This window comes from Dunckerocampus dactyliophorus, chromosome 1 (genome assembly GCF_027744805.1).
Source record: "Dunckerocampus dactyliophorus isolate RoL2022-P2 chromosome 1, RoL_Ddac_1.1, whole genome shotgun sequence".
Classification (NCBI taxonomy): domain Eukaryota; kingdom Metazoa; phylum Chordata; class Actinopteri; order Syngnathiformes; family Syngnathidae; genus Dunckerocampus; species Dunckerocampus dactyliophorus.
The window spans coordinates 19,964,795-19,983,307 of NC_072819.1; the positions used below are offsets into that span (position 1 = coordinate 19,964,795).

The 18,513-nt window shown below is 41.0% G+C and overlaps 1 protein-coding gene across 4 annotated transcripts in view; it reads right to left on the minus strand.

Moving 5' to 3' along the window:
* bsna (bassoon presynaptic cytomatrix protein a) overlaps positions 1 to 18,513 on the minus strand; it is a 129,361-nt gene that overhangs the window by 71,268 nt on the left and 39,580 nt on the right. For all 4 annotated transcript variants that reach the window (XM_054796246.1, XM_054796264.1, XM_054796255.1 and 1 more), the window contains exon 3: positions 3,706 to 5,775. In XM_054796246.1, the coding sequence (XP_054652221.1) occupies positions 3,706 to 5,775 (2,070 nt within the window). The remainder of the gene's footprint in view (positions 1 to 3,705; positions 5,776 to 18,513) is intronic.

Genomic DNA, 18,513 nt, shown 5'->3' on the forward strand with positions numbered 1-18,513 from the left:
TCTATCTGTGTGTGTGCGTGTGTGTGTGTTTGTGTTTGTGTCATCTCTTGTTTCATCTCTTTCCATCAACAGCCATGTAATTTCTACTACTGAGTATAAGCGCACATGTTAGTGTTTCATAGCCATAGTCTTTTTCTACTTATTTTTTTGAAGATGCCTTCATGGATGCACAATTTATCATGCCTGAATTTTGTCCATATATTATTCAGTGAACTTTTGCCTCATGGCTCATTCCTCCGTCAAGGTTTGCCAAAAACTGGTAAAAAAACAAACAAACTACAAAGTCAGAAAGTCTAGAAAGACCAGCCAGAAGGAACAGAACAAACCCAATGACTCTTCCGTTTGCTTTTTCAGGATCCACCACCACCAGCAGCAGCCTTTACATATTTAATCTCTCCCACTATTTATATTTTAAAAAACCTGTCATACATTATTGATAAATCAAGCCTGCGTGTTTCTCTATCACACGGTGTTCTTGTCCTTTTCAAACTCGGTCAGTCATCTGCAGTCATGAATTTTTCATCCAGACTTGCTATACTTACAACCTCGCTAGTCACGTTTTGGGGAACCATTGTTAGTTTGTCATGTTTTCTGCAAGTCATTCTTCCTGCACTGATTTGCCTTTGTATAAAAAATGATGCAGTTGAAATGTAGACAGTTGGGCATAAATATATGACAATTAGTAGTGGAGATCTGACTCCATTAAAATACAGAAGCAAAATAGCAGAGAACAAATGTAGTGGGCCGCCAAAGTATTGTATCCACAGCAGATTTTATGACAACCCCAATAAAGTCTGTTGACATTTATATGGATTTGGGTTCCCCCCTTGCAGTTGTCACTGCTTCCACTTTTAGTTTCAGTGAGATTTTGGAATGTCTCTTTGTCCAACTTGTGAGGTTAGAGATCACTGCTGTTGGCAAGGCTTGCATGCAGCTCCTCAGCAACATAAACCTTAAAGGGACAGTTTGGATTCTTTGACATGAAGTTGTATGCCATCCCCATCAGCAGTGTAGTGTATCAACAGTTACTTACCCCCACTTCATCCCCTGAGCCAAGTTCTGGTCGAATTTCGATGATGAGGAACATAGTAGTTTAGTTGCTGGGGCCACTTAAGTAAAGAGTTTGGCTTCTCAAAACAATATGCGTTCAAAAGAGTAATACATTTACATCACACAAAAAAATGAGACCTCACAATCACTCGCCGTTACTTGCTCTCCCGTCGTATCACTGCACGCTGTCCCCTGTCCACTGTTGTGTATATGTTCCACAGCGGATGAAGAGGCCTTCATCAGCGCATGTAAACAATGTGGAACGCTTTTTTTTTTCTCACTAATATAGACCATATTCAACCACAAAACAGCAATCATTTATTAATAAATTTTTGAAAAAACGCAGTAGAGTGAGCGATGGCTATGCTATTAAAATAACAGGTTACTATTGTCTTGCAACTGTGTATTGATCAGTATTTACAATATAACAGATCATGACATGAAAAACAAAGGAACATGTTTGTGGTTATTTTGTTGTTTTGGCAGTTTTTTTTAACTAGATGGTGAATCATAAAACACAAATTATAGAACTTGGGAGTGATACACTTGAGTTGAATACAGTGAATGTACTGAGCAATGGGTGACGCTGTTGTTACAAGTTATGACATTAGTCAACATTATTTTTTGTTTTTGGCTGAGTTGGTGACTTGTTGTAATACGTAACTTAACAGAAGAGTCTGATGTTTTATAAGTTCATGAACAAATATAATTTAAAAATGTAAACATAAAAAGAAAAAATCAGAGGGCACCTGTAATGTGTCTGCATAACCATGGGTGCCACAAGGAATTCTGGGCCCCATGAAAACACATGACATTGGGGTCCCCTCTTGTTATTTTATTTCTTTTCCCCTGTTTTTGGAGGCCCCTGTCAGGCAGCCTTGGAATTGTACTAACTTTTCCTAATTCACCAAGCTTTGAATTGTTTACCTGCTAATAGGGAATGTGAGCTGGATTTTGACTGTCGTGAGACAGTTTAGTTTTACCCAATTGATGATGTGTTATATCTGGTTTGGTGGTTGCATGATTGGGTCTTTCCTTTTTGCAGATGATGTGGTCCTGCTGGCTTAATCGGGCCGTGATATTCAACTCTCACTTGATTAGTTCGCAGCCGAGTGTGCAGCGGCTAGGATGAGAATCAGAACCTCCAAGTCTGAATTCATGTTTTCGCCCGGAAAAGGGTGGCGTGTCATCTCCGGGTCGAGGATGAGATCCTGCCCCTAGTGGAGGAGTTTAAGTACCTCGGGGTATTGTTCACGAGTGTGGGAAGTATGGAACGCAAGATCGACAGCGGATTCGTGTGGCATCTGCAGTGATGCGGACTCTGCATTGATCTGTTGTGGTGAAGAGGGAGCTGAGCCGAAAGGCAAAGCTCGTAATTTTTATCGATCTACGTTCCTACCATGAGCTTTGCGTGGTGACCAAAAGGACAAGATCACGGGTACAAGCGGACGAAGTGAGTTTTCTCCGTAGGATGGCTGCGGTCTTCCTTACAGATAAGGTGAGAAGCACTGTCATCCAGGAGAAAGTCAGAGTAGAACCACTGCTCCTCCGCAATGAGAGGAGCCAGATGAGGTGGCTCGGGCATCTGGTAAGAATGCCTCCTGGACGCCTCCCTGGGGAGGTGTTCAGGGCATGTCCGACCGGTAGGAGGCCTCAGGGAAAACCCAGGACATGTTGGACAGACTATGTCGACCCGACCTCGGATAAGCGGTCAAAGATGGATGGATGGAAGCCTTCGAATTGGTCTAACCCTTCCACATTATGCGGCGCCCCTGTGCATATCCCCCTGAAAGTAGGTAGTTTCTGAAGATGAAATTGATAAAAGATTTATGCACTGCCAAAAATAACCTTCCAGTCAATTTGTGTTATATTAAATAGTTTTTATGTTTAGGCTATTTATACTTATTCTATTATATTTTGGTAGGTAGGCATCCCGCCCAGGGCGTCTTACAAGCCACTGTGCCCATGCATGCGATCCAGTTCAACTTCGCCTCACATTTTAAAAACTAATTTTGATGTTCATTTTAATCAGTTTTCTTTCTATTTGCTATTTACACTCTCAATTCATCTTGCCCAGCATGTCCAGCAGAGTACCAAGTGAATTTCTATCTTACACTTCCTTTTTTTTTTTTTTTTTTTTGCTGTATTGTCTGATTGCCTAGATACCACGCAATTTTTCTCGGTCTAAATAACATCAACAGCCAGCAGTAGTTTCTAAATATAACCCTGTGCATTATCTTTAGGTCTATCTCAAGGCAGTGACACAGTATACAGTAGCATGACCAACTGTATTCCCCGAAGACCCTGAAGGCATCGTGCTGCCTTAAAGCAAACGAGTTGCTCCCAATCTGCCTGTCTGCACGAGTTACACGCTTCCACCCTTAATTTGGAGTATTTCTTTTTTCCATCAGATGATGATAATACACTGAGAGTACATCCTATTGCTCATTTTCTCTCTTTGCTTGCTTATTTTCTTAATGAGCACCACTTTTCATTAGCGGCCTCCTTTCATTGTTGCATCATTTTTCTTGTTCCTTTCCCTGCATCCTTCTTTCAAATAACGATTATTATTATCATACAGTGTCTATAAAATGGGGGCGAGATATTTACTGTGCACTGTGTGTTGTCTTATGTTTGATGTGTCGTTGTCCTTACCTCCACCAGGTGTGGCGTAGGGTTGAAGCCGCACAGGTTGCACACTTGAGTGTGGCACTGCGTACAGGAGTTGTAGTTGGGAGGGTCGGAGCTGCCGATGTTCAACTCTGTTTTACAAAGAGGACAGTTCACTTTGGGCTTCACTGGCTCCGTAGCTGCGACAGGAGCGTTCACAGGCTCCTTCTTTAGTTCCACCTTCTGCACATGTGATGGTGCCTGCTGATGTTGCTGCCCTTGACTTTGCTGTGAATCTTTCTGAAGAAGGACGGGCAACTGATGTTGTGGCATTCCTTGTTGATGTGGTAGGGTCTGCTGCTGTTGCTTTGGTGCATGTAAACCTACCGCCTGGCTTGGTGCATGGGAACCCCCCATTTGATTTGGTGGATGTTGGCCACCCATTTGACTCGGTGCATGAGGACCACCAATTGGAGTTGGACCACGAGAAGCCCCCATTCCAAATGGTTTGGCAGGTGAGGCACCTTGTTGTTGCTGCTTGGTGTCAGGAGTTGCATTACTGAACACCACTTTGCCTCGTGCAGGACTGGGATGGGTAGAAGAGGTGGGTAAAGGGTCAACATTGATCAAGGTGCTAGCCTGATTGAGCAAGGAAGCCCCAAAGCCAAACAGCTTGGTCAATCCGTCCTGGGCTGGAGGGTGGGCCTGACTCTGGGGCTTATGAGCTGGAGAGGAGCCAGCACTTCGGGTGTGGTCATGGTGCCGTGCCATGGACTGGTGCATGGGAGAGCCATGACCCAAATCAGGTTGGGAGGGTGCTTTAGTTAAGCCTGGGAGAGGCACAGCACCAGGATGGGGAATTCGTGGACCCCCTGGTTGAATGAGGCCTGCTGAACCTCCACCAGTTCCTGGACCTCTCATACCCTGATGTGAGGGACCTGTCTGGCCCTGGGGGCCACCAGAAGACGGGTAACTCTGTAAGCCTTGGGAACTAAGAGGCTGAGTCTGGGGCCCTGACTGGGACTGTGGATAAGGCTGCTGCTGAGCCGGGAGAAACTGCTGAGTATGGGGATATTGCTGACTCTGGTGTCCTGACTGAGGCTGGGGATAAGGCTGCTGCTGCTGCAGCTGCTGACCCTGGGGTCCAAACTGTGATGTCGGGTAAGGCTGTTGCTGAGCCTGGGGTCCAGACTGGGACTGTGTGTAAGGCTGTTGCTGAGCCTGGGGTCCAGACTGGGACTGTGTGTAAGGCTGCTGCTGAGCCTGGGGTCCAGACTGGGTTTGTGTGTGAGGCTGCTGCTGAGCCTGGGGTCCCGACTGGGACTGTGTGTAAGGCTGCTGCTGAGCCTGCGGTCCAGACTGGGACTGTGTGTAAGGTTGCTGCTGAGCCTGGGGTCCAGACTGGGACTGTGTGTAAGGCTGCTGCTGAGCCTGGGGTCCAGACTGGGACTGTGTGTAAGGCTGCGGCTGAGCCTGGGGATATTGCTGAGACTGAGGGTACTGCTGCGACTGGGGATACTGCTGGGACTGGGGATGCTGCTGGGGCTGGGGATGCTGCTGGGACTGGGGGTACTGTTGAGATTGGGGGAACTGCTGGGACTGGGGATACTGCTGGGACTGGGGATGCTGCTGGGACTGTGGGTACTGTTGAGACTGGGGATACTGCTGTGACTGCGGGTACTGTTGAGTCTGTGGATACTGCTGGGACTGAGGATGCTCCTGAATCTGGGGATATTGCTGGGACTGGGGATACTGCTGGGATTGAGGATATGTCTGGGCCTGGGAATATGGCTGTGACTGGGGGTATGTTTGTGCCTGGGAATATGACTGAGATTGGGAGTAGGGCTGATTCTGGCCATAAAGTTGAGACTGCGGCTGTTGCTGCTGCTGCTGTTGCTGCTGCTGTTGCTGGGCGGGCTGGCTTTGGGCCAAAGGTTTGGGCTGTGCTGCAGTCGTCGGCTCTGTTGACTGAGGTGTAGCCTGCTGCGTTTGGACAATGGGTTTCGCTTGGTGTGACGGAGAGTGGATCTGTTGTTGGCTCTTGGAACGAGGCGTGGTCATGTCAATGCCAAGAGCTCTCTGCATCTGACAGTTGAGACACAGCCATTCCTGGACCTGAACAAAACACAATACAGAAAGGATCTTTAAACTCAGCTAAGCTCTGTCACGTGGTAAAATGTTGGCTCAGATTAAAACACATTCTCTTATGTAAAAAAACCTAAACAAAACAAAGTTAGGCTCTGTAATAAAATTATTTATATTACAATAGTTGGGTCACATTTCTTATCCTATGGTATCATTACTATAACCATTACCATCATGGCAACGCAATACACCCCTTTCTCTGTAATGTACCTTGAACGGCTAATATATTAATATAATGTCCAACCAATTAGTGAGACAGGTATTATGTAATAATGGAAAATGGACAGAGAGGGAAAATTATCAACCAGAATTTCAAGGTGGAAAAGGTAAACTGACCACAGCTTGGCTGTTGAAATGTCAACGCAATTTAAGAAGAATTTTAGTGTCGGGATACATAAATCTGAATCGTCATGGACACACATGTGTGGACATACGTACACAAGACATAAACATCGGTAATGACTATGAAACAAGCCTCACCCATCATGGTCCCTCAACATCACCCCTCGCTTTTCTCCAGATGACAGCTGCCTAAAGACCTCTGTCTATCATCCCATCTCTAATTTCATCTGACTTGGAAAACCTCCTCTTTGTGAAGAGTGTCAACCTGCTTGTCTCTTCACAGCATTGCATCCACTACTAACCACTATAAAGACTACTATTTTAGCGTCTCTGTAGCCAGCGCATGGCACTGTAAATCTCTTCAGGGAAGCCCCATCCCCTTTCTTTCCCACAATGCAATGCGTAAATATACAGCACTCTAACATCCCCTCCTCCCCTCCACTGTTGAATCACTCCTATAATGTCTTCCTCTTACACAATCCTCTAATTTGAGTGAACGATATGGAAGATCGTGACCACTTACATAATCATTTACATGGAAAATAATGCTCAATTTTAATTGATGCTGTCTGAGAGGTACACAACGGTGTAAAAATGTCTTTGTCCCCTTCCTGATTTCTTTTTTTTTTTGCATGTTTTTCACACTTAAATGTTTCAGATCATCAAACAAATTTAAATATTAGTCAATGACAACACAACTGATCACAAAATGCAGTTTTTAAATGAAACATTTTGTTATCAAGAGGGAAAAAATACTCAAACCTCTGTGGCCCTGTGTGAAAAAGTGATTGTCCCCACAACCTAATAACTGGTTGGGCAACAACTGCAATCAAGCGTTTGCAATAACTTGCAATGAGTCTCTTACAATGTTGTGGAGGAATTCTGGCCTTCATCTTTGCAGAATTGTTGTAATTCAGCCACATTGGAGGGCTTTCCAGCATGAACCGCCTTATTAAGGTCATTAAATTCAGGTCAGGACTTTGACTAGGCCACTCCAAAGTTCACTTTGCTTTTCTTCAGCCATTCAGAGGTGGACCTGCTGATGTGTTTTGGATCATTGTCCTTTTGCAGAAGTTGGTTTCAGCTTGAGGTCACAAACTGATGGCCGGATTCTCCCTTAAGATTTTTTGGTAGACAGCAGAATTCATGGTTCCATTTATCACAGCAAGTCTTACAGGTCCTGAAGTAGTAAAACAGCCCCAGACATCACATTACCACCACCATATTTTACTGTTGGCATGATGTTCTTTTTCTGAAATGAGGCATTACTTTTACGCCAGATGTAATGGGACACACACCTTCCGACCACAGAGTGTATTTGCCCAAAGGTCTTTGGGACCATCAAGATGTTTTCTGGCAAAATTGAGATGAGCTTTAATGTTCTTTTTGTTCAGTAGTGGTTTTCGCCTTGGAACTCTGCCATGCAGGCCATTGTTGCCCAGTGTCTTTCTTATGGTGGAGTCATAAACACTGACCTTAACTGAGGCAAATGAGGCCTGTGGTTCTTCTGGATGTTATTGTGGGGTCTTTCGTGACCTCTTGGATGAGTCGTCGCGGCGCTCTTGGGGTAATTTTGGTTGGCCAGCCACTCCTGGGAAGGGTCACCACTGTTCCATGTTTTTGCCATTTGTGGATAATGGCTCTCACTGTGGTTCGCTGGAGTCCCAAATCTTTAGAAATGGCTTTATAACCTTTTCTGGACTGATAGATCTCAATGATCTATCAGGGAGGAACTCGGAGGCAATCACTTTTTCACACAGGGCCATGTAGGTATGGATTTTGTTTCTCCCTGAATAATAAAAAGTTTAATTTAAAAACTGTATTTTGTGTTCAGTTGTGTTGTCACTGACTAATATTTAAATTTGTTTGATGATCTGAAACATTAAAGTGTGACAGACATGCAAAAAAATAAGAAATGACTTTTTCACACCACTGTACATGTAACATGTTAGGTATTGCGGTTAGAGTTTACAGTGGTGTAGAACTGCACTGCACCATATTCAGACCTGCGTCTGATATTTAACTTTCTCATGTAGCAAGATAAATGCAGTCAGCCAGTGAATAGGATGAAAAGAAATAAATGAAATTAAACACTTGGCAGTTTTACCAATGTGTTTTTTGTTCACTCAGCACTTATACTACTCATAGATTTTCATTGTCTCTTTAGCATGTTCACAATGTCAATCTCAGAGCCCTTTTTTCCTTACAGCTCATGTCCTTGTTTCAATCAGCTTTACCTACATTATCTATTTCCATATGATCATATGATTTTCTTTCCTCCCTCTCCAGTTTGCTCTGCTCTGATCAAGATGAAAATGCAGGCTTCGGTTTTTAAATAGATGAAGCCGAAGACAGGAGATTTGAAAGTCTAATTTTTGCTTCACAGGCTCTTCCCATGTTGTGCTACCATCATTATATGTGAGGAGAGGGAGGCAAAGGCAAGGTGTGACTATGCTGTGCTTTATAACAATCAGAGCATGCTCTTCTCTAGGATGGCGCATTTAGCATAGGCTGGGGAAAAAGCTAAGCAGCACTGAGGCGAAAGTGAACCTTAGAGGGAAAAGACTCAGCAGTTTGTTAATCCGGTGGCACTCTAATCACGTCGAGCTTCATTAACAGGCTTTCCACTTCTACTCCAAAACCATATAATCCTGCACTTTCTGTTTTTGTGTCTCATAGAGACACATAGCCCTATCATGCCGAATCCATTATTCTGCCTTCAACTCAATACACTGGAACATCCTAATACAAATGCATCTGAAGTAACAGAATTTTGAATTTGACCAAAATTTTCTAGAGGACTGTGTCAAAAATTTTGCAGAAAACATTTTTTTTGTTTATTTGTGATATTACCACGGAAGGACACTAGAGGAAAAATGTGATGATCCATAAAGTAAAGCTGTTCACACACAGTCCTGGCTGCAATACTGCAACCCAACCGATCAATGAAATATCAATTACATACACCAATTAGGTTTTACCAAGCAGATGATAACATAAATAGCATGTAACACTCAAATGCTGCCAGCTGACAGACAGAACATGGCTGCCAAAAAGGCCTCGAGGTCCTAGGTTCCCAGAGTGGGGTATGCGTACCCCCAGAGGTATGCCAATTGTAATGGTGGGTATGTGATGAAAATTATAAATAATTAGCGCCTAACACTCCCATTTATCAGTGCGCCTGAACGCCTTACGTTGCAAGGAGAACAGAAAGGGCAGAAAGGAGACATAGCATGAAGTTGTTCATTGGTCTGTGTGCTTCATATGAACACATAAGTAAGTTTGATGACTATTTTGTGCATTAAGAGTGTTTTATTTATTTGGTGTTCCAATCCTACTGAAAACCTGTCACTGTAAGTGGGGATTCCCTCAAAAAATCAGGCTTTAGAGTTGGTTGTATGTCAATTTTTTTTACTTCGGATGCTGCTTTATCGTGATTGTAAACTTTCGCTATTAAATGAATATGCAGACATAAACAATAACCATCGTGAGTGGACAAAAAAGTGAAGCTCAAATTCGACCCATTCAAATGGAAGGATGCCAACATCAGACTGGAATAAAAGATATGCAGGATGACTACTTATCTATTTATCAGTGCTCGGGTGAAACTTTATCAAAACATGACGATGCAAAATACACATTTTCAACCCGAAATTACTATAAAATGAATTAACCAATTAATTATTTTCAATTTTTCAAGTTAGTTTAGATAACAAGGTGTATGTTTTTTTAAGTGTGAAGGAGTAGGGGGTACATGGCTTCAGGTCAAATGTCTGAAATGTCTGTAAAAAGTTTGGAAACCACAGCTCTAGGTGACAGGAGTACTCTGTAAATTTCCCTGTCTATGCACACTCAAGAAATGAACTTTCAGATATTTTAGTCTCATCTGTTACATTGTGAAATTCATGCCAATTGATGCATTAATATTTATGCAGTATTTTGTTTAATGTTTAAGATTTTGGTACTAAATGTCAAGTTTGAACATTGTCAGTGAAAATGTCCAAAATGACCATCACCGCAAATACTTCTAAAGTAAACAATCAGTGTACTTTACATGGGAGAGTGCCATCATTTTCACAACACGCACCTGCCTGATATGCCTGTATGTTTGTTGTTTGATGTCTTTATGAACCTTTGTCCACTTAATAGTGCTTTGTTTGAATCCAGCAGTCATGTTAAATATCTCTATGGCTCTGTTATTTACCGAGGCCTTGGATAATGACACTTTGACACACAAACAATGGGTGGGGTGTGTTCTAAATGATTCTCAGATTGTGCACAGCAGTGGGGTGGGGCTCTGTGTGCTTTCAACACAAACATATGCACTGCACTCGCAGACATACACACTTGGCCAAAGTCAGTACACAATGCTGTCTTCGTACCGTCATCATGGTTTGTTACGCCGATATACTTCATGACAACAAACCTATAATAATAATAATACACATTTTTTTGCAACGAATTACTCAATACAATAGAAATGTGTCTGGAGATGTGATTGTTTATGTGCCAAATAAAAATTGGTTTATTACGTAGGGAGGTTACCTGAGAAGCAAATACAGTAAAACAATTCAAGAGTGCGCTCATTGCCATATCTGCCAAAATAGTAATCCAAATATCATGGCGTCTCAGCTGAGAAAGGGAGCAGAATGGAAGTACCATGGAGCAGAGTTCACTGGGGCTCCATAATCCAATTTGTCATTAATTAGTCTGGAGACACAAAAGGATGTGCAGGGAATGGGAGGTGGATGGTGGAAGATCCAATCAAAGGAGCCAAAAGAGCACAGAGGAGGGATGAAAATCTATCATGGCTGTTTTTAAGAGGTCCTCTTCATTAGCTCCCTTTTGGTTTATCTACCCACGAGTAACAAAATGACAATAGACTCATTAATGTGATTTTAAGCATTTGTGCTAATGGAAATGGCTGCGTTGCTATGATTAGAAAACCGTCACTGTCTTTCACCAGGCAAGAAGCTACATTGGGTAACTTAAGTTGCTGTCCAAAATTGACCTACCAAAGAAAACTAATATGGTGGAACCTCGGTTAGTGTACTCATACGCTGCGATTTTGCCTCGGTTTTCATACACTGCCTTGGGTGTCATACAATATAGCGCGAGCCTTGTCATATTATTAATACACCGTGTGAGCACAGCTATGTTTGTAACATATTTTTATTAGAGTCTAGCGATGGGCATTAGCAATTTGTTAGCATGCGCTTAACTGGAAACCGGAACCGGAAACCATTGTCCCCAAGCCCTCCTCTGACATTATCAGCCACGACACCACAAGACTCTTTTTTTTACTGATCACGGCTGCAAAGCAACCCACAATGGAGGAACAGAAAGTGACAAGTCCCAGCATTTTGATAATGAAGCTGAGAAACACTATTGATTTGAAAGAAGAAAAACACAAAGGTGTCATCACTCCTGTGGATCACTCCTCGTCCCTTCTGCCTCATAGCCGTTTTTTTCTTCTTCTTTTTTCCAGCCATTAGGGCAGATAGAATTGTTGAATAAAATGGCCTTACATGCTCAATAGATTTGCTCTACATTGGAACTTCTAACAGTGAATACCTCGAAGGTTGCATAATTTGAATTTTAAACAAAATTGTTCATTCAATCTTAACTTGTTGCTGACCAAAGAAGACAAAATTACATCGGCTATGTGAGGCTGAGCTACATAGAAACATTGTTTAGAACATTCAAAGAGGGTTTCCCCCATCCCTGTATTAATATTTCAAAAAACGAACAATTAATTGACTGGTCCATTTCCCCAAATTTGATGAAAGAAATCTAGTCATTCCTTGTGATTACCTTATTTTTACACTTAAAAATTGCTTGTACAATTAAAACACAATATTGTGTCTTTAGATCATAATACATGGTGAAAAACAAAAGCAATAATTTGAAAATAATTAAGTAAAGTAAATAAGTACTGTCACATACTTTAACATATACATTAATAATTGTCTACGGTCAACATTTTGGATTTTTATTTCATAATCATCTGCCTGCCAAATGCATCCAATTGTAGCTTAATAAAATGCTGATGTTTCCATTATAAATTAGAGGTTGCCAGGAATGTATACAATTATCTGATTCAAAGATGGGTGATAAGTACTACTGTAAATGGGACACTAATATTATAACCACACACACATACATGCACACACAGAGCAGTTGTCAACATGATGGACGTCGCAGATCTCCACACATGACAAGTACGTATTAGAGACAATTTCACGGCAAAAATTAGGTGATTTTTTTTTTTCTAACATGCATGAAATGACCAGAGTCCTGCAGCAAGGTGACACAGAAGCTGGAAGGTGTCCAATGCCTGTTAAAAGGTAGTCGTCATTTGGTGAACTGAAGTGTTTGGATGATAAATGCTTTATTCCAAGGACACCTCAGCAGATTTTAATGGCTCCTCATACATGAAAACTGCAAACCCACCCTCGTTCATTTGAACGCCCTCCCCTACTCACAAAGATACATACATTTGGTGATATTAGCACTCTAAATGGAAATAAGGGTCTCATTTTAATCAATACAAGAATGCCCTTGTCAACATTTTATGTTTCACACACGGGAGGGCGCCCTGAATCACCCGCGCTCTGACACAAAGCAGATACACTCACCCTGCACCATTTGCTTTAAAGTGTTTTTTTGTGTTTATTTGTCATATTAAAATTAACACCAACTAATATGCTCAAGTGGCATAATAACAGTTCATAACACATACTGTACTAGCAAATGTTACACATCTGTGCATGGCTTCTATGCATACAAACACACGCACATATATAGTGTATATCCATAATATCCATATATATATATATATAAACACATACATACAATTAGCCACATGTTGTGCACCGCACATCTCCACAGGCTCCTGCATGCACCTGCATCTGGAGACAGGTGCACAGCATTTACAGTAATAGACCTGTCAATCAACATGATGAGTTCTCCTTTCCTGGGTAGGGAGAGAAGATTGATTCACAAACAAGAAATAGTAAGAGCTTTAGATTCAGTTCACATGTTTGATTTCAGACTTGTGTTGATGGTTTACTTTTCAGGGGCGACAAACCACACTGGCCAGTTTGTCAGGATATAGGAATTCATCTGCAAAAGCCCTACATGGTTGAACATGCAAGGGGAATTGAAGGTGTTGGAGTTGTTAATACATAAAATATATATAATCGTGTCCTGTCGTTTATCTTTCTATTAATAAAATGCAGTAAAATAGGTGATTAATCATGATTCATTTGAAAAATTTGATTTATTTAATTACAAATTGTAATCATTTGGCATCCCTATTTTTAGTTTGTACTAATGAGAAATTAAGATGAAATTGTGAATATTTAAGCATTATGTTACATTCCAATACTGCTGCTACTTTGACCACAAGAATATACACTAATCCAGGGGTCGGCAACCCGCGGCTCCGGAGCCACTCTTCCCTTTGCCGCTGGTCGCTTTTGGGAAAATAAGTCACCAAAAGGGTTTGGAAAGTTGCCAGATTTGGTAAGAAAATGGCCAAGTTGGCAACACTGGGCTGCACATGAGATCGCAAGGAGGAAGCCATTCACAGATGGAGAATACATGAAAGAATCGTTCATAAAAATATCAGAGCATCTATTCTCCCAGTTAAAAAATAAACAAGAAACGATTGAGAAAATGAAATAATGCCTCTCTCTGCAAAAACAGTCAAGGACAGGACAAATAGAATGGTCATTGATGACAATTAAGCGCAGGCATAAACGCTATTGAGCATACAAAACTGATATGTCAAAATGTGAACTCTGATGAGCTTTTTTTACGTTAAAGTTGGCTAAGTTTTGTTTTAATTTTGTGTTTAGCGTTTAGTGTTTAAATGATGTAGGCCTACTCATGCTCCCTGCATTTCTGTTTGTTGAATTTTGTTACTGTAACAGGTAATATTTAAAAAAGATTACAACTTTTACAAGTATATAAGTTGTGCAGCTCCAGGCATTTTTTTTTTTTTTACTAGAAGAGGCAAAATGGCTCTTTGGATACTAAAAGTTTCCGACCCCTGCACTATGCAAACATGACAGCTATGCCATGATTATAGTTGTATACGCGGTAAACTCAACTAAACTCAACAAAAAACAAACCAGTTTTTTGCCATGAAAAAACTTTAATTGAATGGAAGCTAGGTCAGTTTAGCAGAGCGTGCTAGTGGTTGTGGGTGTGTGCGTGCGACTTAGGCTGGATGAGTGTATTTTCACCGTTTTAAATGTAAAGGCCCTGTCACACCTTGACGATTTAGCCGGCGTACGCCAACGTATGAAAAATTTGGCCAATACGCTGGCGTACGTCGAATAAGTTATAGGTAGGTTTGGGATTTGTTAAGAGCACGCTGAAGCACGCTGGCATACGTCGTAGTACGTCCAAGTCGTCCAAAAATTTTGTGCATGCACAAAACTTTTCGACGTATGTCAACCTATGATTCATACGTCCCGCATACGCGGGCAATAAGTTATGCGATCGTTGACGCCCGTTCACACACGTTATTTGTAAGTTACGCACAAGTCGTAATACGTCAACATACCTTGAGACAAAACTGTCTTCTTGGTTCTCTTCTTGGCAAGAGTTGGCTGAGAGGAGATGGAGGCTGTTGTGTTTGCAGATACAGTATGTTATGCTATGCCTTGTAGGAACTCCTTATTAATACAGTACATGCTTCACCAGTAGAGGGCACTGTGACACTGGGAATGGAACCAACAGGAGGGGAAGAGGCGTTAGAACCTGCGTCATCTCCATCTGAGTGAGAGTGGGAGGGGGAGGCTGTGGGTGGTGATGGATCCTTCTTACGTCCACGTCCTCGCCGTCGGCCTCCGTCACTGCCCTGATGCTTCTTGACAACGGTTTTCGAAATTGTCTTCGGCATGATGGTGATGTTGACACTGCGATGTCTAGTGAGGTGAGTCATCAAGTGGCAGCCTTTTTATAGGCTACGGCACGTGATCGTCGGCCATACGCTGCCGTGCGGTTTGCATAAGTTAGACGTGAGTTGGGCATAAGTTGTGAACGCCGGCAACACGCTACGCATTTGTTGGTATAAGTTGTCTATAAGTTATACAAACGTTCTATATAAGTTACTAATACGTCATGTATACGTCCAACTCGTTATGAATACGTTATGTATACCCTCAAAATTGAAAAAAACGTTGACAGTTCAACGTATGCCATCAAAATGATCACGTCAGGCTAAATCATCAAGGTGTGACAGGGCTTTAAGAACCATTTTAGAATGTAAAGACCATTTTACAATGCCCAATGAAAAGACAAAAATGAAAAGACGAGAGGCACATTTATTCTTGCACCCAGCTGGATCAACCGTCAATTGCCATTCTCAACACTCACCACACACTTCCGGCCTTCAAAATAAGAGCGCTCTTTGTCACATTTGTCTAATTGTGTAAACAAAATAAGGGTGTCATAAAAATATCTCACATTAATAACGCGATTGGAATTACATCTGTGACAACATCTCCCTTAATCACAAGCGTTACAGTTTGTTGAAGATGTTGTAGCAATATGTGCTGAGGCTGACATCCCATTAGAAAAGTTAGCTAAGCTACTGTACATCCATTTCTCAATGACTGGACAAAATGAGCCAGTCATGTATTGCATCAATAAATGTAAGGATTTTTGCATTTCATTCATGGACATTTTATTCAGTAACCCAAACAGCACACACTCTATGTTAGTGAAATATGCGAAAAAAGTAAAAAATGGAATTTAAAAAAATGTAAATGGAAAAAAAACGCAATTTGGGAAAAAATTTAATGGATTTCATAGTTTAGGTTTGGGGTATTATCAATTCAAAACATGCATTAATTTTAATTTTAAACTCACACCCAACCTCAGGTGTAATAGATGCCCTGCCCCAATTAACTACTTAATGTGTCCTCTGCTTGAACAAAACCCCCCAGTAAACATCTAAAAATAATAGGTGTTGACACTAGGTGGCTGTAATCACCTTTACATCATATGACATATGATACCACCATGTGGCAAAGCAGGCAGGCATCTGTAAAGCTTACAATGCAGTTTAAAGAGAAAGTAGTGCTGTATGTTGCTGTATGTGTGCTGTGTTTTGGAGCACACGTAGCAGAACTCCTACACAGTGAACTGAAAATACCATTAAAGGTTAAAAAAATATGGTAATGGTAATGGTTTAATTTTATTTAAACATGCATATAAGTTACAATGGAATACATCACATAATACAATTCACAGTTGCACATGTCCAAAAGGAGTAGGAAGAAGCAAAGCGTATTTAATCCTACCCCCCATCTGTTTCACATCTGTTGCTGTACATTTATTCACTTCCTGTATTTCATATGTGATCTTTTTAAGACGTAGAAAAGTGAAAAGGTATTGTAAAAATATGGTAATATAATTGTCAAGGTTTTTCCACAATCTTAATAAATAATACTCATATATAATTTTCCCTGAGATCATATTTCTCCTCTCTTGTAGAAAATGCATAATTTTAGCTGTTTGAACATTTACTAAATCAGCAAATGCTGCTATTTGTGATTTTAGAAATAAATTATGGATTATCCTAACTGATCTTTTTTGCGAGTGACGATTACTTTTATAGTTATTACCCCATATCTCCACAAGTTAGATATGGTAATACCAGAGAGCAATAAAGAGTATGGGGTGATTTTTGGGTAAGGACAAATTTTGCTTTATTCAATATTGGGGTGTATCTCGCAACTTTATGTTGTACATTTTTAATGTGAGATTTCCAGCTCATTTTTTCATTTATTATGATCCCCCCAATTTGTTTTCGTTCACCCTTGTCCACACCGTCCATCCATCCATCCATTTTTTATACCGCTTCATCCTCATTAGGGTCGCGGGGGCATGCTGGAGCCTATCCCAGCTGACTTCGGGCGACAGGCAGGGTACACCCTGGACTGGTCGCCATATAGACAAACAACCATTAACACTCACATTCATACCTATGGACAATTTAGAGTCGCCAATTAACCTCACCTGCATGTTTTTGGAATGTGGGAGGAAACCGGAGTGCCCGGAGAAAACCAACACACGCACGGGGAGAACATGCAAACTCCACACAGAAATGCCCAGGGGAGAATCGACCCAGGTCTTCCCGATCTCCAGGCTGTTCTTGTGTTGGCCAACATGCTAACCACTAGACCACCGTGCGGCCCGTCCACACCGTCAATTTGTTCAATTTGTATTTGTGCGTGCATGTCTTTTAGGTTAAAGGATAATCTGTTTTTATCAAACCATCTTTTCAATATGGCCATTTCATCTGTGACTTGTTTAATTAACTCTTGTGTGTTTTCCCCAGAACAAAAAGCAGTAGTACCATCTGTAAATAATACTAACTTTACAGATATCATTGATATACAAATTGAACAGTTTTGGTCCCAGTATTGACCCTTGGGGTACTCCACACGTAATATTTAAACTTGCAGATGTGTATTCTCCTAGCTTCTCATATTGCTTCCTGTTAGCTAGGTAGCTTGTGACCCAATTCAAATTTCATCATTCTTTTGTCAGTTCGTTAAATACTGCAGCTGAACGCCTATATATATAGCGCCTATATATTGCGTTGGAAATTTCTTCAGTAATTTCGAGCAGTGCCATGGAGGTTGAAATGTTAGCTCTATTTCCGTATTGTCTGTCCGCAAGTAATTCATTCTTATTAATGCATTTGTCCAACCTGTTATTGAATAGCTTCTCTATTATTTTAGAAAATTGTGGTACTAAGGAAACTGGTCGGTAGTTTGTAAATTGATGTTTGTCTCCATTTTTGAAAATTGGAACTACTTTGGCTGTTTTCATTTTGTTAGGAAATTTACCAGTCTGGAATGATAAATTACTGATGCACGTCAGCGGTTGTACGATCTCGTTAATATCCCTTTTTATTGTTTCCATTTCAATTCCATTACAATCAGTTGATGTTTTTGCTTTACATTTATTGACAATATCATTGATTTCCTTTTTTGTCACATCAGTGAGGAACATGGAATTAGGATTCCTGTCTATATTTTCATTCCTTTCGGTCCAATATTTACAAATAAAAGGTCAATCTGACAATGCAACCTAGTCGTGGCAGGATTATGGTTAAGATTTTTTTCAGACATGTTACATGACGGAACATCACATGATTACATTACACTGTTCAACTTGTACAAAAAGGGCTGTAAATAAGCAGAGTTTATTTAATCTGTATGTATAACGTACATAAATACTCATATTTATAAATATAGTAAATATCTATATTTTCTATATTTATAATCGGAGGTAAATCTTTGGGACTTTGGGTCATTTGGGTCAAGTAGCTCATAGGCT